Source organism: Oncorhynchus gorbuscha, linkage group LG01, assembly GCF_021184085.1.
Source record: "Oncorhynchus gorbuscha isolate QuinsamMale2020 ecotype Even-year linkage group LG01, OgorEven_v1.0, whole genome shotgun sequence".
NCBI lineage: Eukaryota > Metazoa > Chordata > Actinopteri > Salmoniformes > Salmonidae > Oncorhynchus > Oncorhynchus gorbuscha.
The window spans coordinates 69,711,065-69,733,421 of NC_060173.1; the positions used below are offsets into that span (position 1 = coordinate 69,711,065).

Genomic DNA, 22,357 nt, shown 5'->3' on the forward strand with positions numbered 1-22,357 from the left:
GGCAAACAAACAGACTGGGATGCAGTCTTCAGAGGTTATCACCACCCTCCACTTCATATCCAAGACTCCACAAGGCAAACAAACAAGTGATTAATGTCCCGCCCCCCCAGTGCTGTGGCCCAGATGGCAAGCTGTACACTTCAACAGCAGGCAGAGTTAACACTAATGCTCAGAGAGAGAGGAGAGAGGAGAGAGAGCGAGATATCAGGTTCATGTACCTTGTATTGCCCTCTCAGCATCTGTTCTTCCAGTGCTGCGGTCACTCTCCATCTCTGGGGTCAGTGAGTCTGGGACAGCAGAGGGATAGAACACAACCGCTGTTAAAGTGGAACTGACAGTGTTTTAGCAACATGAAACCTTATTAAAATATGTTCATATACACCCCCAGGAATAATATGAAACCTTTTTAATTTTTTAAAACATTTTCTGACAAGCGAGCACTTAGACATGGTCATTTTCCCATTTTCATATATTCATCGAATGTTTGGGAATGGCATTTGTCAAGATTATATAGAAATATAGAGTGGGAAAGCATCCGGCTACTATTCTCCATTGTTTATCAGTGCAATGTTGATGGCCAAATAGCTGAAAAAGGTTTAGAGGGTTAATCTAATGTTCCCGTATTATATTTGATCTCATCTCGCTCTGGCTAGCATTAGTTGTTGATCTTTTTGTTGCTGATGTGCATATGCAACTGAGAGAGCCTGCCTTTTCATGGTTGTTTGATCAATAGGAATGTGAAGATTCACAATGTAAGAGCACTTCCGTGGTGTTAAAATATTTGCAGAAACCCATTCAGGTGTATTTGGTTGCTTTTGGTGAATGTGTTCTGATGATCTAAAGTTGTGCTGTTGCTACTGCCTGTAATCACACAGTCCAGTTCAAAGTGAATGATGGCCCATGTGACAAATGGCTAATTTGCATATAGACCTACTGTAGCTCTGATTGGCTATGGCGCACTGACATGTGTAGAGTCCTGGACAAGACAGATGTTTTTATTAGGTTTTATTTACTGCAGTGTCCATGAATTGTCCAAATGCATAAGATGCTGTATATAGCATTGCCTGTATCACCAGTGCGGTTGAACGCAGCATTGATGTATGGTGCATTCAAAATGTATTGTAGTTGAGTAGCCAGCCTAGGCTACTGCTCAAATGCAATGCAATTTCAGTTTAATTCACCAATGTGTGCACATCAGGCTGTAATTTCATAAAGTAGATGACTTAACTGTAGACTTATTTATATTCGCTTGTGTGTCCTATGCGGCCCAGCGGGCCTTGTGTCTGACATGTGCACTGACCTATTAACAACGTTATGACTGACTTGTGATCATTGCCCTTGCGTGTTTGATCGTATTGACATTTCCAGCCTTAGTCATCTGTTTAAGTTCAAAATATTGAGTCATTTAAACTGAAACAGTGCATCCCGAATGGGTGGAGGCAGCAAACAATGTGCCAGGCCAGCTGTGATTTACAACATGATAGCAATATAACTACAAGAAATGTATTGGTTAATTATATTAATCATGCAATGAACTGAATCCATATATTCTGCCAACAATGCCTTACTGTACGATATTTTTGACTGATATTATGATTGTCTGTTAGTTTCATATCTGCAAAGTAGTTCAAATGTTGTCGGTTCCACTTTAAACACCCTTCACATGGACCAGCCACACTAAAAGCTTTCACTTAAAAACTCAATTTCCTGTAAGTGAAAAATATAATAAGACATTGAATGATCAGTCAGATTGCTGAATCATGATTTAGCTTTGATATAACTTATGTTATATGTAAAGACAATAACCTATAACACTATGAGTTATTAGCACAACACTGTGATTGAGTGTAACTGCGATCTATTGTCTTTAGCTAGCACTCAAAACAAAGGAAAGAAGAAAATAGGAGAGCAGTAGAGCACAGTACAGGACAGGACAGTACAATACTCTATGATCCCCAAGAAGCACATTCTTTGCTGCAAACAGTGAAAAACAGAAAGCATATAAATATGCCACACCCTGATCTGTTTCACCTGTCTTTGTGCTTGTCTCTACCCCACTCCAGGTGTCACCCATCTTCCACATTATCCCCAGTATATTTATACTTGTGTTCTCTGTTTGTCTGTTGCCAGTTAGTTTTGTTTCATCAAGCATACCAATGTTTTCACCTGTGCTCCCTTCTGTCTCTAGTTCCTATTTTCTAGATTTTCTGTTTTTTGACCATTCCACTACCTGCCCCGCCTGTTGTTCTGTACCTTGTCACACCACTCTGAACTGGCCATGACGAACCCAGCAGACTTGGACCACCTCTGCAACACCGTTTCCTCCCAAGGAGCCACCAAGAGTTGCTTCGTGGTCTTATGGATGGGTTCCAGACCTTGGCGCGTTGGACACTTTGCTGGAGCAATTCTGCTGGTTTTTTGTCAGGCAGCCCACCACAACGGTAATCTCCCATCTCCTCAGTAACCTGGCTGTTAGCAGCGCGGCCTCCCTGGCCACCCGGCTTCCCGAGAGCACCGCTTCGCTGGAGAGTCAGGAACCTGTTGAGCGTTTCTTAAGCTACAGCCCTCCTCCTTCCCCTTGGATCTCTCGAAGATAGTGTACTTCATCACGCTGATGTCCGGGAGTGCTCTTGCCTGGGCTATGGCCGTTTGGGAACAGCAGTCGGCCATATGCTTCAGTCTGAAAAAGTTTGTGGCGGAGGTGAAGAAGGTTTTTGATACTCAATTGTCCGGGAGAGTGGCTGCCCGGAAGTTACACCAGCCTTGGCAAGACTCCTGTAGTGTGACAGACTTTTTCCGTTTGTTGGCATCTGAGAGTGTCTGGAAACCGGAATTGCTGTTCGACACGTTCCTGCAAAGAGTATCGGAGGAGGTCATGGACAAACTAGCAGCCCGGGAACTACCGACGGATCTCGACTCGCTCATTGCCTTGATCATCCTTGACCATTGACCATCGATGGGCGGCTACGGGAATGCAGGAAGGCGAGGGGGTTTGATTCTACTCGCCCGCCCAAGGATTCCACATTGCCTCCCGGAAGTCCCAACGTCTCCGTTGCCTGTCTCCGAAGTCTGCCGAATTACCTCTTCCTCAGCCAATGCAACTAGGCAGAGATAGGCTGTCCCCAGCTGAATGTCTACACCGGCTTCACACGAAGAGTTGCCTGTATTGCGGCACTACTGTTCATTTCATGTCCTCATGTCCAGTAAAAGACCCGGCTCACCAGTAGGGGGCAAGTAGTCTGGTGGGCCATACGGAGACCATTTACTCTCCCCTTACTCACACCCTTTCCATGCCATCCTGCTGTGGGGGAACTAGTCAAAATCTCTCCGGGGACTCATCGACTCTGGGGCCGATGAGAGTTTTATGGACGCTACCCTGGTGTCCGAGCTGGGCATCCCCACTCAGCCCCTCTCCATTCCCATGGATGTTAGAGCGCTGGATGTGCGGTCTATAGGCTGGGTCACCCACAATACCACTCCTATCAACCTACGAGTGTCAGGGTAACCACAGCGAGGCTATCCAATTCATGCTAATTATTGGGGTGGCATGTAGCCTAGTGGTTAGAGTGTTGGGCCAGTAACCGAAAGGTTTCTGGACGGTAAAAAAATCTGTTGTTCTGCCGCTGAACAAGGCAGTTAACCCACTGTTCCCCGGTAGGCCGTCAATGTAAATAAGAATTTGTTCTTAACTGACTTGACTAGTTAAATAAAGTGAAATAAGGTGAAATATCTATTTTTTAATTAAGTCTCCTCAGGTTCCCGTGGCATTGGGATTCTCTTGGCTCCAGTGACACAATCCCCTTATTGACTGTACTGCCATGCCCATTGCCTGAATTCAGCATAACCTGCCCCAGAACATCTTCGCCATTCCCGCTGAGTACCAGGACCTCCGGGAGGTTTTCAGTAAGGCCCGGGTCACTTCACTTCCTCCGCACTGATCCTATGATTTCGGAATCGACCTTCTCCCAGGCACCACACTGTCCCGGGGACGACTGTACTCTCTGTCCAGTCCGGAGACCAAGGCTATGGAGACCTACATCGAGGACTCCCTAGCTGCAGGGTGTATCCGTTCTTTCGCCTCCCCCGCAGGCGCAGGGTTCTCTTTGTGAAGAACAAGGACAAAACCCTGCGCCGGTGCATTGATTACCGGGGCCTCAATGACATCACGGTGAAGAACCGCTACCACTCATCGCCTCGGCCTTCGAGCCGCTCCGGGGGGCCACAGTTATCTCCAAGGTGGAGCTGCGGATGCCTACCACCTGGTGCGGATAATGGGAGGGGGACAAGTGGAAGACTGCCTTCAACATAGCCAGCAGTCACAACGAGTATCTGGTCATGCCATTTGGCCTTTCCAATGCCCCAGCTGTGTTCCAGGCCCTGGTCAATGACATTCTCTGCGACATGTTGAACCAGTTAGTCTTCGTCTACGTTAACGACGTCCTTATTTTCTCCCACTTAGCCTAAGAACACGTGCTCCACGTCCGACAGGTCCTTTCTGGAGAATCAGCTTTTCGTGAAAGCTGAGAAATGCGAATTGCATCACTCCACCATCCCCTTCCTTGGTTACATCATCGCTGCAGGGAATGTACAGATGGATCAAGGGAAGGTGAGAGTGGTGGTGGATTGACCCCAGCCTATGTCCAGAGTGCAGCTGCAAGATTTCCTGGGACTTGCCAACTTTTATCGGCGCTTTATCCGGGGCTGCAGCACCCTGGCTTCTGTTACGATGTGGGAAATCGTGAGCTTCTCGCGGTGAAGATGGCGTTGGAGGAGTGGAGACACTGTTTGGAGTGGGTGGAACATCCGTTCATTGTGTGGACGGATCACAAGAACCTAGAATATCTCCTGTTTCTAGGTCCACCCCTCTTCCCCGTCTCCAATCGACGGCCAACCGGCGTACATGGTGAGGCGCTTCCTGAAGGTTCGACCACTAGGCAGGGGATTCCAGTACCTGGTTGACTGGGAGGGTTATGGCCCAGAGGAGAGGTGCTGGGTCCCCGCTAGGAACATCCTGGACCCACCCAGGCCTCATCACCCTGGTCAACCAGGTATGCGCCAAATTAGGATGCCAGGTGGCGCCCCTAGAGTGGGGGCGGGTACTATCACAACCTGTTCACCTGTCTTTGTGCTCGTCTCCACCCCCCTCCAGGTGTCACCCATTTTTCTCATTATCACCAGTGTATTTATACCTGTGTTTTCTGTTTGTCTGTTGCTAGTTCATCTTGATACGTCAAGCCTACTAGCATCATTATTCCTGTGCTCCTTTCTGTCTCTAGTTCCTGTTTTCTAGCTTTCCCAATTTTTGACCAGTCTGCCTGCCCTGACCCTTAGCCTGCGTGTCGTTCTGTACCTTGTCACATCACCCTGGATTACTGAAGTCTGCCTGCCCTGTGCCTGCCTGCCATTCTGTACCTTTCGGACTCTACTTTGGACTACAGACCTCTGGAATCCCTTGACCTGTCGTTTGCCTGCCCCCCTGTTTTTGTAATAAACTTTGGTTACTTCAAAACTGTCTGCATCTGGGTCTTCTCCTGAGCCTTGACAACATGAAAGTAGAGTGAAACAGAGAATTAAAAACAACCCTAACCATTGACTGAGCGCAGGCTCTCTGAGGGTGACGGCTGTTTGATGCAGTGTTCGGCTTGCTCCCTCCTCTTGGACTCATACTCCAGAGCCTCCTGCAGTTTCCTCTTAGCCTTCTTCTCCTTCTTCAAACGCTTCTGGATTATTGCTGAGGGAAAAGAGAGAAGAGGATAAATGTATCAAATACATTTTATTTAATCATTTTCTATCTAAGCATATCAATTAGGAATAAATGGTTATTTACAATGACTTGGCAAGTGGCAAGTGTGGTTAGAGACAAGATAAACATATTAGGGCCGGCTCAAGCCTTTTGTGGGCCTTAAGCGAGATTTGTTGGGGGCCCCCCACCTGACGGCGGAGAGAATCTTTTTTGTTCAAAAGTTAATTTCCTGCAATTAGAAGTTGTCGGAGAGGATGGCTGACAGTTTACATGCTCCTAACCAACTGTGTTATTTTGTTTGTTTGTTTGCGTTGTTTGTAACTGATTTTTTAGCTTATTTTGTACATAATGTTGCTGCTACCGTCTCTTATGACCAAAAATAACTTCTGGACATCAGAACAGTGATTACTCACCACGAACTTCCTTTAACGAGTCCGACGTGAAGGATATACTGCTTTCCCGGGAACAGGCCCAAATCCCCGTCATTAGCGTGAAGAGAAGACGGGAAAAAAGGAGGTGGATGTCGGCTACCTTCTGAGAATTCGTAGGTGAGCAAGTAAACCCCCACTGCCATCTGTTGTATTGGCCAACGTGGAATCATTGGAAAATATAATCGATGACCTACGAGCAAGATTAAACTACCAACGGGACATTAAAAACGGTAATATATTATGTTTCACCGAGTCGTGGCTGAACGACGACATAAATAACATACAGCTGGCAGGTTATACACTGTGTTGGCAGGATAGAACAGCAGCCTCTGGTAAGACAAGGGGTGGCGGTCTATGTATATTTGTAAACAACAGCTGGTGCAACATATCTAAGGAAGTCTTGACGTTTTGCTCGGCTGAGGTGGAGTATCTCATGCTAAGCTGTAGACCACACTATCTACCTAGAGAGTTTTCATCTGTATTTCTCGTAGCTGTCTACATACCACCACAGACTGATGCTGGTACTAAGACAGCATTGAATGAGCTGTATGCCGCCATAAGCAAACAGGAAAATGCTCACCCAGAGGCGGTGCTCCTAGTGCCCGGGGACTTTAATGCAGGGAAACTTAAATCTGCTTTACCAAATTTCAACCACCATGTTAAATGTGCAAGATGTGCAAGCAGGAAAAAAACTCTAGACCACCTTAACTCCACACAGAGACATGTACAAAGCTCTCCCTCGCCCTCCATTTGGCAAATCTGACCATAATTCTATCCACCTGATTCCAGTTTACATCAAAAATTAAAGCAGCAAGCACCAGTGACCCGGCCAATAAAAAAGTGGTCAGATGAAGCAGATGCTAAGCTACAGGACTATTTTGCTAGCACAGACTGGAAAATGTTATGGGGTTCTTCCGATGGCATTGGGAAGTACACCACATCAGTCACTGGCTTCATCAATAAGTGCATCGATGACATCGTCCCCACAGTGACTGTACGTACATTCCCCAACCAAAAGCCACGGATTACAGGCAACATCCTCGCATAGCTAAAGGCTAGAGCTTCCACTTTCAAGGAGTGGGACACTAATCCGGACGCTTAAAAGAAATCCCGCTATGCCCTCAGACGAACCATCACCCAGGCAAAGCGTCAATACTGGACTAAGATTGAATCCTATTACACCGGCTCTGACACTCGTCTGATGTGGCAGGGCTTGAAAACTATTATGGACTACAAAGGGAAACGCAGCCGCGAGCTGCCCAGTGACGCGAGGCTACCAGACGAGCTAAATGCCTTTCATGCTCGCTTCTAGGCAAGCAACACTGTAGCATGCATGAGAACACCAGCTGTTTCGGACTACTGTATGATCACGAACTACGTAGCCGATGTGAGCAAGAACTTTTTACAGGTCAACATTCACGAAGCCACTGGGCTAGACAAATTACCAGAACATGTACTCAAAGCATGCGTGGAACAACTGGCAAGTGTCTTCACTGACATTTTCAACCTCTCCCTGGCCAAGTCATACCTAAACAGACCACCATAGTGCAAAAGATCACTAAGGTAACCTGGCTAAATTATTACCACCCCATAGCACTCACGTCGGTAGCCATGAAGTGCTTTGAAAGGCTGGTTATGGCTCACATCAACACCATCATGCCAGAAACCCTAGACTCACTCCAATTCGCATACCGCCCTAACAGATCCACAGATGACGCAATCTCAATCGCACTCCACACTGCCGTTTCCCACCTGGACAAAAGGAACACCTATGTGAGTATGCTGTTCATTTCCTATAGCTCAGTGTTCAACACCATAGCGCCCTGGGACTAAACACCTCCCTCTGCAACTGGACCCTGAACTTCCTGACGGGCCACCCCCAGGCGGTAAGGGTAGGAAACAACAACACTGATCAACACTGGAGCCCCTCAGGGGTGCATGCTTAGTGCCCTCCTGTACTCCCTGTTCGCCCACAACTGTGTGGCCAAGCACGACTCCAGCACAATCATTAAGTTTGCTGACGACACAATAGTGGTAAGCCAGATCACCAACAACGATGAGATAGCGTATAGGGAGGAGGTCAGAGACATGGCATTGTGGGCCAGGACAATAACCTCTCTCTCACTGTGAGCAAGACAAAGGAACTGATCATGGACTATAGGAAAAGGAGGGCCGAACAGACCCCCATCCCAATTAACATCGACAGGGCTGAAGTGGAGCAGGTCGAGAGTTTCAAGTTCCTTGGTGTCCACATCACCAACAAAGTATCATGGTCCAAACACACCAAGACAGTTGTGAAGAGGGCACGACAACACCTTTTCCCCTCAAGAGAGTAAAGAGATTTGGTATGGGTTCCCAGATCCTCAAAAAGTTATACCGCTGCACCATCGAGAGCATCCTGACCGGTTGCATTACTGCCTGGTATGGCAAGTGCTTGGCATTTTACTAGGTGCTATAGATGGTAGTGTGTATGGACCTGTACATCACTAGGTCCAAGCTTCCTGACATCCAGGACATATATACAAGTAGGTGTCAGAGGAAAGCCCAAAAATTGTCAAAGACTCCAGTCACCCAAGTCATACACTGTTCTCTCTGCTACCGCATGCAAAAGGCTCCTTAACAGCTTTTACCCCGAGCCATAAGACTGCTCAACAACTAAACTAATCAAATGGCCACACGGACTATTTACATTGAACCCCCCCTTTGTTTTCACACTGCTACTACACTGTCACTTTACAAATGCCCTGTCACTTTACAAATGCCCTCGACTAACCTGTACACCCGCACATATACTCAGTACCGGTGCACCCTGTATATAGCCTCGTTATTGTTATGTAAATGTATTGTGTTACCTATTGATTGTTTTTTTACATTTATTTAGTAGATATTTTATTAACTCTATTTCTTGATCTGCAATGTGTGTTAAGGACTTGTAAGTAAGCATGTTCCACGGTAAGGTCTACTACACCTGTTGTATTCGGAGTATGTGACAAATACAATTTGATTTGATTGGTGGAAATAAGACTGCCTCAATTAGCAAACTATGTTGAACTCAAATCAGCCAACTGCTGGAGGGAACTTAAAGAAAATGAGCTAATTCCTAAGCTTGTTTTTATGAAATTGGCTCATTAAATAATAAAGTACTTGATTAAACTGTTTGCAGAGCTTGATAAAACACAAACGTGTTAACTTAAGTTCTATTTGTGTCACTAATGCTTAGAATGACGATTACTCATTCATTTCTATAATTCAATATGGATCCATAATCATCTGATCTCTCGCTGTTGTGGGGAACGGTACTAAGTGGTTCGTTCATTGGAAGCAGTGACATAGAAACATACAGCAGTTGTTTTTTATGTATGTACAGTATGACCCTGTTCATTATTTAGATATGTGTGTTAAACTGTTTTAATAAGCTCTGAAACATGCACTCAATTGAATTTCAAGGGCTGTGTCTAAAATGGTACCCTATGGACCCAGTCAAAAGTAGTGCACTACATATGGTGCCATTTAGGACTCAAACAATGTATTTTCATTTAGATTCTATAAGTAGGTTCATGTACTGTGCTGTGTGCATATTGTGTAGTGCAGGAGTCTTCAACCTTTACTTGCACAGGGATTGCATTAGACCCCCAACAATCTCACGTCTTGTCTTATCATCAGCTGAATGATAATGGCAAGGAGAAGAAATTTTAAAATTAATAGATTTGGTAGTTAGTTTTTCACTATTTTGACCTACCCACATTATAATGAGCTAAATAGGTACCTCCAAACATATTTTTGCTAAGAGCAGCTGTTTAGCTGGTTAACACTAGAACCGCTAAAGAAGTCATTTTGACTGCTCATGATTTTTATTAATTTATTTAGCTACCCCCTCCGCCCTTGACTTACCCTAAATAAGTCTATTTAACGCACTGTCGGTGTTAGAATCGTAATATCACAAACAGAACTGGAGTTATAACCAGTTTTAGGAGGTTTTAATGGTTTTCCTCGTTGCTCCTCCTCCCAACAGTAGGACCTGCTCTACTCCTTCCTTCAGACAGTTGAAATTGCAGTCCTCGAAACTGAACCTAAACTATACCGAAACTAATTTCACACATATAACAATGGATGAAATAAATGAAGTAAAGTATGATGGGGAGAAAGGCGAGTATGGGTGAGTTGATGAGCGAGGGGAAGAGAACGATGCATAATTATGTAATCAGCAGTAGTCAATGAAGAAAAGGGCGGACCATTCTATTGTATTGATCCATTCTAGTTATAATCTTAAAATGGTGCAATGCCGTGAAAAACTATTTGCAGCCTTTCTAATTTTCTATACTTTTGCATATTTTTGATACTGAATGTTATCAGATATACAACCAATACTTACTATTAAATAAAGGAAACCTGAGTGAAAAAATAACATAACAATTACACACTTATTTTATTTGTGACTCACCACCTGGATTCGGTCTTATGTAGAAAAATGTGAAAAGGTGTTTTTTACATTGGATAAAAGTAGAGACCCAGATCTACAAAATGGTATATCATGCATTGCATTTGAGGAAAAATGGGAAAGTACTTCTGCTTTGAAAGTTGATCAACTTGTAAACTCACTTTTGAGAAAATCCCCTTTGAATGTTTTGGTACCTAGTTAAGAGCTCTTCGTTGTATACACCCATTCAGCATTGTTCACACCCTCTTAAGCCTTAGCCCCACCCATAACGTTTCTCTCTCAGAGCGTGGAGCTGCCACAGGGCTTACCAGGCTGGGGAGACATACTGGAGGCCTGGTACATGGAACCGGAACAGTTCTCACCGGACTGAGGAGACGTACTAGAAGCCTGGTGCGTGGAGCAGGTACCGGATACACTGGGCCGTGGAGGCGCACTGGAGGTCTAGAGCGTAGAGCTGGCACAAACCGTCCTGGCTGGATGCCCACTTCCGCCCGGAAAATGCGCTGGCACAGAGCGCACCGACCTGTGAATGCTCACTGGAGACACAGTGCGCATCACCGCATAACACGGTGCTTGACCAGTCACACACCCCACGGTAAGCACAGGGAGTTTTGCTTAGGTGTAAACCCTACCTCCGCTAATCTCCCCGTGTGCCACCCCAAAACATTTTTTGGGGGCTGCCTCTCGTGCTTCCGTCGTTGAGCTAACTCTTCGTATAGTCGCTAAGGTCTGGGCGTGACAATACATAAAAAAAGCCGTGTTCAACAGGATTACCAACCCAGACTGACGAGCTCAAATAGACAGAAGCTTTCAATATGGCAGACCAATCAATCCGAACTCCTCTCTTAGCATGTCCAGCCCACTCGTTATCTCAGCCAATCATGTCTAGTGGGAAGGTTGCTAACTTTTTCTGTAGCTTAACCAACAAGGCTCATAATTTAAACATTTTAATGCGTATTTACAGATGGCACACACGTTTGTTATTAAGGCAGACGAAAGTTTGAATTTTGATTTAAAAAATAATTACGTTTAAATGGCTTCTGTGAAGTTTCCTGAATCGGGTCACATTTATTTAGTAAACAAAGTTATGCAACACCCAATGCCCATGTGTGTAAAAGGAATTACCCCCTTACACTCAATAACTGGTTCTGACACTTTTAGCTGCAATGACTCCAACCAACCACTTCCTGTAGTTGTTGATCAGTCTACCTTTTAGCTGCAATGACTCCAACCAAATGCTTCCTGTAGTTGTTGATCAGTCCACCTTTTAGCTACAATGACTCCAACCAAACGCTTCCTGTAGTTGTTGATCAGTCTCACATCGCTATGGAGGAATTTTGGCTCACTCTTCCATGCAGAACATTTAACTTAGTGAAATTTGTGGGTTTTCAGACATGAACATCTAATTTCAGGTCCTGCTACAACATCTCAATCGGGTTTAGGCCATTCCAAAACTTCAAATGTGTTGCTATTTAGCCATTTTCATTTCGACTTGATTGTGTGTTTTGGATCATTGTCTTGCTGACCTTCAGCTTCAGCTCACAGACAGATTACCTGACAACTTGCCTTAATAGAAGGACACATGAATTGTGCTCTGTATCAGATAATCCTACAGGAGAATGTCAGGCCATCTGTCTGTGATCTGAAGCTGAAATGCTTTGCCTCAAGACAATGTTCCAAAACACATAACAACAAAAAAAGGTATGTCAAAATGTATCAAGCAAGTGAAAGTTACGAAAATTGTGGGATAACAGCTAAATTAAATCCAACTTATGCCATTGCGTGAAGTACACAATATAAGCACGAGCTGACAATAATTGACTATTTTTGACTGCTGTCATATTGACATTTCTATTCATTATAATGCCCTTATTGCTTTTGTGCCCAGTTTCACTATTTATCAAGGCCACTTGGTGCTTATAATGATGTTTAGACAACTGATGTTTTCATCATTTGACTTCAGTGAGTGTAATTGGCTCCAATGAGTGTAATATTACGAGTTGAGAAATAAATATATTCTATTTTCTACTGTATATGTTTCATTCAAAATGTGTTTATTCTGTTTTTGCTAGCAATACTCATGAAAACACTGTAAAGTTTTGTTATATATTTTTACGGACCCCCTGCAGTACCGCCGTGGACCCTGGTTGAATATCCCTGGTGTCGTGAAATTGTTGTTCTTGTGAGCAGCAGCTAGTAGCAGCTAGTAGACTGCACTGCTATGTGACCCACACACAGAGACTATGAGTCTCTCTCTCACATACACAAACTCTCACTCTCTCTCTTTTCCCACTCTTCTTCCATCTCCATCTCTATCTCTCTCACTCTCTCTGCCAGGTGGTTGTCAGTACCTCTGTTATTTTGTGTGCAAACACACCCACACCTACCTCGGTTCTTCTGTTCGATAGCGAGCTGTTTCTCCAGGGTCTCCCTGAGCTCTCTTTCCCTGAACAGCTCCATCTTCAGCTCCGTCTTCTCCAGCTGCACCTGCTTCTCCTGGGTCCGCGCGTTGTCAATTGCCACCTTCAGCAGGCCCTGCACACACACACACACACACACACACACACACACACACACACACACACACACACACACACACACACACACACACACACACACACACACACACACACACACACACACACACACACACACACACACACACACACACACACACACACACACACACACACACACACACACACACACAAAGGTAAAATAAACTGCTTGAATGAGGGATAGTTATGTTTTATCAGTTACAGTACATTTTATGTATGTGTTATCATTGTAATTCTTCATAGTAACAATTGAGTTAATTTTAAAAAAATGTGTCAAGTGTGCGAGATGGAGTGATTGAGGTTTGTCTGACCCCTCTTGGTCATAGTTATGAAATACAGGTGGACGGATAGAGAAGTATCATCTTTATCTTGTTAACGCCTGTTCTATCATCTTTTCATCTACAGAGCTCACTTTTTCCACATTTTGTTACGTTACTGCCCTATTCTAAAATTTATTCAAATATTTTTTCCTCTCATCAATCTACACACAATAGCCCATAATGACAAACTAAAAACAGTTAAAAAATAAAATAAAAAACAGAAATAACTTATTATATGAGTATTCAGACCCTTTGTTATGAGCCTTGAAATTGGCTAACTATCTAACTATATACAAAAATCTCTCAGGCTTTTACAGCCATGCTACTATTACAGTTCGAATACTTATTATTATAGTCTCCATTCTGTGCAGTGTCTGTTTCCACAACAATTACTCTACATCTACATGTAATTACACCAAATGCAGTGGGCTATAGTTTACTAATTGTTGGTTCCCATGACCCCAATTTAGACATACATAGCTGCTTTATCTCAATTATCTGCTCGGTTCCATTTTGTTGATTTGTATATAAATATTAAATGCCGAGATCATTATCAGAGATGACTTACTTTAGTGTTGGAGTTGTGTATGTATGTGTGTTGTTTTCTAATTAATGCACAGACCAAAGGGATAACCGTGGAGGACTCTGATGTCTGTGGTATCGGGGTATCAGAGCAGCGAGCAAGGGAATGCTGTATCCACATCATTACACTCTGATATACACTGATCAAAAATATGAACGCAACATGCAACAATTTCAAAGATTTTACAGTTCATATAAGAAAATCAGTCAATTTAAATTACTTATAACTAAGTGATTTAAATAGTTAAATAGTTTTTCATAGTTAAAAAATTGAAAAAAAATATCCCAAAAACTCAGTATTGTTGGCACGTTTATTTCAGTAATCCGCTGGCTCAAAGGCGGTCAAAACATGCAGATGAATACATCCTAATAGTACTGGTAAATTTCGTTGAAACATGTGAAATGATGTTTATAATTAATCCTCAGGTTGTCAATTGTCTAAATAATCGATAATATTTCAACCAGACAAAAGCATTTTCAATAGAAAGAAAAAAGAACAAAGAACACAATCACCCCAGTACTGCATGATTCCATAGACCACTTACCAAAAGTCTTATTCAAAGGTAAGTGAATATTTATAATGTTATTTCTGGCTTTTGTTGACTGCACAATATGGCGGATATCTTTTTGGCTTGTTTGGGCTCTGAGCGCCGTACTCAGATTATTGCATGGTTTCCTTTTTCCATAAAGCTTTTTTGAAATCTGACACAGCAGTTGCATTAAGGAGAAGTGTATCTAAAGTTCCATGTATAACACTTGTATTTTCATCAACATTTATGATGAGTATTTCTGTAAATTGATGTGACTCTCTGCAAAATCACCGGATGTTTTTGGAACTACTGAACATAACACGCCAATGAACACAGATTTTTTAAAATATAAATATGAACTTTATCGAACTAAACATACATGTATTGTGTAACATGAAATCCTATTAGTGTCATCTGACGAAGATCTTCAAAGGTTAGTGATTCATTTTATCTCTATTTCTGATTTTTTGTGACTCTTCTCTTTGGCTGGAAAAATTGCTGCGTTTTTCTGTGACTTGGCTCTGACCTAACATAATCGTTTGTGGTGCTTTCGCCGTAAAGCCTATTTGAAATCGGACACTGTGGTGGGATTAACAATAAGAGTATCTTTAAAATGGTGTGAAATACTTGTATGTGTGAGGAATTTGAATTATCGGATTTCTGTTGTTTTGAATTTGCACTGGCGCCCTGCCCTAAGAAGTTATACTCACAGACATTATTGTAACAGTTTTAGAAACTTCAGAGTGTTTTCTATCCAAATCTACCACTTCTATGCATAAGATTCTGGGCCTAAGTAACAGGCAGTTTACTTTGGACACGTTTGTCATCCAAACTTCAAAATACTGCCCCCTAGCCCAAAGAAGTTCAAATAAGGTAGGGGCGTGGATAAGAAAACCAGTCAGTCAGTTTCTGGTGTGACCACCATTTGTCTCATGCAGCGCGACACATCTCCTTCGCATAGATTTACATTTACATTTACATTTAAGTCATTTAGCAGACGCTCTTATCCAGAGCGACTTACAAATTGGTGCATTCACCTTATAACATCCAGTGGAACAGTAACTTTACAATAGTGCATCTAAATCTTAAAGGGGGGGGGGTGAGAGGGATTACTTATCCTATCCTAGGTATTCCTTAAAGAGGTGGGGTTTCAGGTGTCTCCGGAAGGTGGTGATTGACTCCGCTGTCCTGGCGTCGTGAGGGAGTTTGTTCCACCATTGGGGGGGCCAGAGCAGCGAACAGTTTTGACTGGGCTGAGCGGGAACTGTACTTCCTCAGTGGTAGGGAGGTGAGCAGGCCAGAGGTGGATGAACGCAGTGCCCTTGTTTGGGTGTAGGGCCTGATCAGAGCCTGGAGGTACTGAGGTGCCGTTCCCCTCACAGCTCCGTAGGCAAGCACCATGGTCTTGTAGCGGATGTGAGCTTCAACTGGAAGCCAGTGGAGAGAGCGGAGGAGCGGGGTGACGTGAGAGAACTTGGGAAGGTTGAACACCAGACGGGCTGCAGCGTTCTGGATGAGTTGTAGGGGTTTAATGGCACAGGCAGGGAGCCCAGCCAACAGCGAGTTGCAGGAATCCAGACGGGAGATGACAAGTGCCTGGATTAGGACCTGCGCCGCTTCCTGTGTGAGGCAGGGTCGTACTCTGCGGATGTTGTAGAGCATGAACCTACAGGAACGGGCCACCGCCTTGATGTTAGTTGAGAACGACAGGGTGTTGTCCAGGATCACGCCAAGGTTCTTAGCGCTCTGGGAGGAGGACACAATGGAGTTGTCAACCATGATGGCGAGATCATGGAACGGGCAGTCCTTCCCCGGGAGGAAGAGCAGCTCCGTCTTGCCGAGGTTCAGCTTGAGGTGGGGATCCGTCATCCACACTGATATGTCTGCCAGACATGCGTAGATGCGATTCGCCACCTGGTCATCAGGCTGTTGATTGTGGCCAGTGGAATATTGTCCCACTCCTCTTCTATGGCTGGATATTGGTGGGAACTGGAACACGCTGTCGATCCAGAGCATCCCAAACAGGCTCAATGGGTGACATGTCTGGTGAGTATGAAGGCCATGGAAGAACTGGGATATTTTCAGCAGAATGGCACGACAATGGGCATCAGGATCTTGTCATGGTATATCTGTGCATTCAAATAGCCATTTATGGAATGCAATTGTGTTCGTTGTCCTTAGCTTATGCCTGCCAATACCATAACCTCACCACCACCATGGGGGCACTCTGTTGACATCAGCAAAACGCTTTCCCACACGATGCCATACAATCTGCCTGGTACAGTTGAAATTGGGATTCATCCGTGAAGAGCACAGTGACCATCGAGTGACCATTGAACTCATTTAAGTCAGTTACGACGCTGAACTGCAGTCAGGTCAAGACCCTGGTGAGGACGACAAGCACGCAGATTAGCTTCCCCGAGATGGTTTCTGACAGTTTGTGCAGAAATTCTTCTGTTGTATACAGTTCCATCAGCTGTCCGGGTGGCTGGTCTCATACAGTCTCGCAGGTGAAGAAGCTGGATGTGGAGGTCCTGGGGTGGTGGGGTTACACGTGGTCTGCGGTTGTGAGTCTGGTTAGATGTACTGCCAAATTCTCTAAAACAACATTGGAGGCGGCTTATGGTAGAGAAATGAACATTAAATTATCTGGTAACAGCTCTGGTGGACATTCCTGCATTCAGAATGCCAATTGCCTGCTCCCTCAAAACTTGTGGCATTGTATTTTTTGACAAAACTGCACATTTTAGAGTGGCCTTTTATTGCCCCCAGCACAAGGTGCAGCTGTGTAATGATCATGCTATTTTTGTTCAGTATTGAACGGCAAGATATTCATTTATTTGAATGCAAGTTACCTATTATTACATTTTTTTGTATAAATGTTTTTGAAACATTACTTTTTTATATAACCTTTTTGGTCCCCAATTTCATGATCTCCAATTGGTAGTTACAGTCTTGTCTCATCGCTGCAACTCCCGTACGGACTCGGGAGAGGCGAAGGTCGAGAGCCGTGCGTCCTCCGAAACACAACCCAGCCAAGCCGCACTGCTCCTTGACACAATGCCCACTTAACCTGGAAGCCAGCCGGACCAATGTGTTGGAGGAACATACAACTGGCGACCGTGTCAGCGTGCATTGTACCTGGCCTGCCACAGTAGTCGCTAGTGTACGATGGGACAAGAGCATTCCAGACGATGCTGGTCCAATTATGCGCCGCCCCATGGGTCTCCCGGTCGCAGCCGGCTGCGACAGAGCCTGGACTCGAAACAGGATCTCTAGTGGCACAGCTAGCACTGCGATGCAGTGCCTTAGGCCACTGCTCCACTCGGGAGGCCTCACAGTGAATACGATTATATGGAACTCGATGCCCTGATCCCAGATCAGTACTCCCATACTGAGATGCTTCGTGAATACAGACCCTGGTCTTTACGATTGCAGCCTAAATGGTACTTAAGATAAACGGCTATACTAACCAAAGTTTTCTTTACTCTTTTGCTATTTGTAAGATCTACCTGTGTATTAGCTAGGATATTCTATTCTATTTCTAAGGTCTACTTGTATAGTATTGCTAAGGCCTACCAGTATAGTATTGCTAATGCCTACCTGTATAGCATTGCTAAGGCATACCTGTAGAGTATTACTAAGACATACTTGTATCGTATTGCTAAGGCCTACCAGTATAGTATTGCTAAGGCCTACCTGTAGAGTATTACTAAGACATACTTGTATAGTATTGCTAAGGCCTACCAGTATAGTATTGCTACGGCCTACCAGTATAGTATTGCTAAGGCCTACCAGTATAGTATTGCTAAGGGCCTACCAGTGTTGCTAAGGCCTACCTGTAGAGTATTACTGAGACATACTTGTATAGTATTGCTAAGGCCTACCAGTATAGTATTGCTAAGGCCTACCAGTATAGTATTGCTAAGGCCTACCTGTAGAGTATTACTAAGACATACTTGTTTAGTATTGCTAAGGCCTACCAGTATAGTATTGCTAAGGCCTACCTCTATAGCATTGCTAAGGCATACCTGCAGAGTATTACTAAGACATACTTGTATAGCATTGCTAAGGCCTACCTGTATAGTATTGCTACAATCTACCTGTAAACTATTGCTAAGGCTTACCTGTAGAGTATTGCTAAGGCCTACCAGTATAGTATTGCTAAGGCCTTCCTGTATAGAGAAGAAAAAGCCTGGAAGGAGGAGAGATGACTAGAAACAATTTGTTTGACCATTTTATGTGTGGATTCATTGTCGAGTAGAGGACCTTGTGCATTTCAAGTAAAATAACAACTCAATGTTTATATCCCTGGACAAATTAGCTAGCAACAGCAAGCTAGCTAAATAGGACAAATTAGCTAGCAAGTGCAAGCTAACTAGCTAAATTGCCATAAATATTTAATGCTTTTCAACCTGTCCCCAAATTAATATAATTGGTTCAGAGTTTGTTTAGATATTTGAACCTGCGTGTCGTGATCGCGTTTGGTGTGGGGGGACAAATATATATTTATGCACGATGGCACACCCGCGCAGCCGGTTTGGGTTCCGTGTCATAAGAGACGGTAGCAACAATATTATGTACAAAATGAGTGAAAAACAATGCGAAAAAATAAACAAAATGGCAGTTGGTTAGGAGCCCGTAAAACAGCAGCCATCCCGTCTGGTGCCACTTTGAAGAATATAACATTTATTTTTATTTGTTTAACACTTTTTGGGTTACTACATAATTCCATGTGTGTTATTTCATCATTTTCATGTCTTCACTATTATTCTACAAAGTAAGAAAATAGTCAAAATGAAGAAAAACCCTAAAATGAGTAGCTCTGTCCAAACTTGTGACTGGTACTGTAAGTGTATGTTAGTGAGGAGCACCTCGATTGGTTAGACCTACTGTACCTGTATGTTAGTGAGGAGATTCTCAATAGATGACAGGCCGTCTGGGAACAGGAATGGTGAAGGGAAGCCAGGTGGTAGACCTTGTCCAGCCAGTGACAGCCTCTCGTAGCTGTCTCTCGCCGTCGGGGTGCACATTGGATTGTCATCTGGAATACAGAAAACGTAAGGACATGATTCTTTACTGACAGCTTTGAAATAAAACACAGTACCTTACATAGTGGTTTATATACTTTTTTTCAGCTGTGAGACATTTCGAATCATATGTTTAAGTATCCTACTGTGCATCCAAACAGTAGCTTGACATTGGTTGACAGTAGTTGTATAAGTACTGAAGTCTATGACTCAGTCAATCAGTGCTCTCAGGTCCACTCTGATAGAAAATCCAGTCCAGGGCTAAATCTGAAAAGCATTTCTTAAAAAAGCAGTGCCTCCTTCTCAAATCACCTTGGATGAGAGGATTCAAGGTTTCTTCTCATCCAATGTTTTTTTGAGAATGAGATCACAAGAACTCACAAAAAGACTATTGAGATTCACTCCAGTCTGCATTGTCTACTCTACACTGTCTCTCAGGGTCTAACCAAAGGGTTAACCTTCATCCATCCAGGACACAAATTCAGCTTTTCCCATTGAAGGGAGTAAATCATGTGGATTGCCAAATAAGAAGAAGCAGGCCTACAGAGCTCCATTACCTCGGCTGGATCAGCTTCCTTTGTGTACGCACGCACGGGTGCCTGTCAAACTTATAGGATGACATCATCCACCATTCATCACCAACAGAGGGCCAGGCAGGGGCCCTGCCATCTGCTGTACACACTATCCATAACACACCAGGGAGAGAGAGAGCGAGAGAGAGTGGTGTGTGTATGCGTGTGTATGTGCAAAATATATATCTGTGTCATCATTGATATGTTTCTATATGTTTGCTTTGGTAATGTATGTGTTCAACACTTCCATGACAATAAAGACTTCTGAATTGAATTAAATTGAATTGAGAGAGAGCACTAGATAAAGAAAGAGAGAGAGAGAGATATTCCACTATGTCAGGAAGTACCACTTTGCCAATAAAAACTTCTGAATTTAATTAAATTGAATTGAGAGAGAGATAGCTAGATAAAGAAAGAGAGAGCGAGAGAGAGAGAGACATTACACTCTGTCAGGAAGAGGTTCCACTTTATGTTTATGTCTGAAGAGCCTTAATAATAAGTCAACCACACACATGCACACGCACACGCAGCTTTATTTTTGCAAAATGTCAGGACTTTTTGGGTAGTAAAAATGTTTGACCATTACAAATCCGATTTTCCCTAACCCTAAACGTAACCCTACCCCCGACCTGACCGTAACCCCCCAAATCCCAACCTTAACCCTAACCCTAACCTCAACCCCAAAACCCTAAGCCTAATCCTTAAAATAGCAATTGAAAAAATTGAGGACATGAAGTCCTGACTTTTCAAAAAAGTTATTTTGTTTCCTACCTTTTCAGAACATTCAGGTGAATTGTTAGGACATTAGGGTCCTGATAAGGTAGGAAAACAAGAACACACACACGCCTCAAAATGATATATTGTATGTGCCATCAGTTGTCCCTCTTTCTCCATTTTGATCAAATCCACTCTATTTCCTCTGACTGTGCTCTGTGCAGGTCCCCTCTCTCCCCTCTCATCCACTATTCATACATGTTTACGTGGCAGAGTGAATGCTGCACAAAAACAGACAAGTTCCCTCCTCACAGTCCCTCGCTCTCCTCTCTCTTTCCCTCCTCACGGTCTCTCTCCCTCTCCCCCTCTCGCTTTCTCTCTCTCTCCTCCCATCAATATTCACTAACGCCAGCCAAGTGGTAGGAACAGCTGGTCGGCCATTAATTAGTTTAAAGTATTTATTTCACCCATCCTCAGAGCAGATTGAACAAAAACATTGGAGATTATTTAGAGCATCTGCAAATGCCCTGGAAACATGGGCTCACCAGCAGGCAGTGGAGTGTTAGAGTGCTCGGATCCACAGTTTATAGAGTTTGTAATTTGGAAGAAAAGAATCTGTATACATTTTTGGGGAGAGGGAAAAAGAGAGTGGAATATGCACTGTTGGTCCGTGGAGAGTGGCAACAACCTCTCTGCTCTGTTTTCCTCCTCATATTTGATATTTTCCCTCCTGTTGAATGGATGCCTAATGGATTCAAATCACTTTATCATTTGACTTCATTCAAAAATAATGAACTGCCTACTTTTAAGAAGTCACTTCTGTGGTAATTTGCTGTTATTCATGTTTTTACTGCTTTATTGTGGGATGACTGAGCATATGAGAGAATGACATCCTCTCTAACAAGAGCTCCAGCGAAAAACTCATTTGACTGAGCATATGAGAGAATGGCATCCTCTCTAACAAGAGCTCCAGCGAAAAACTCATTTGACTGAGCATATGAGAGAATGGCATCCTCTCTAACAAGAGCTCCAGCGAAAAACTCATTTGACTGAGCATATGAGAGAATGGCATCCTCTCTAACAAGAGCTCCAGCGAAAAACTCATTTGACTGAGCATATGAGAGAATGGCATCCTCTCTAACAAGAGCTCCAGCGAAAAACTCATTTGACTGAGTATATGAGAGAATGGCACCCTCTCTAACAAGAGCTCCAGCGAAAAACTCATTTGACTGAGCATATGAGAGAATGGCATCCTCTCCAACAAGAGCTCCAGCGAAAAACTCATTTGAAGCAAGATATATTTTTTTACTGTTACACTGAAATGAAACTACTATATAATTTAAAATACTTGGCACATGATTGGAATGGCGCCTTAAAGCGGCTGACAACACTATCAACATAACCACCGAACTCCAACGACCTCTGATGTGGTTCATATA

The 22,357-nt window shown here is 43.7% G+C and overlaps 1 protein-coding gene across 2 annotated transcripts in view; it reads right to left on the reverse strand.

Annotated features, from left to right (window-relative positions):
• dachd (dachshund d) overlaps positions 1-22,357 on the reverse strand; it is a 281,750-nt gene that overhangs the window by 12,501 nt on the left and 246,892 nt on the right. For both annotated transcript variants that reach the window (XM_046359169.1, XM_046359160.1), the window contains exons 7-10: positions 19,501-19,646; positions 13,000-13,147; positions 5,588-5,731; positions 219-287 (exon numbers count right to left, since the gene is read on the reverse strand). In XM_046359169.1, coding sequence (XP_046215125.1) covers positions 219-287; positions 5,588-5,731; positions 13,000-13,147; positions 19,501-19,646 — 507 coding nt within the window. The remainder of the gene's footprint in view (positions 1-218; positions 288-5,587; positions 5,732-12,999; positions 13,148-19,500; positions 19,647-22,357) is intronic.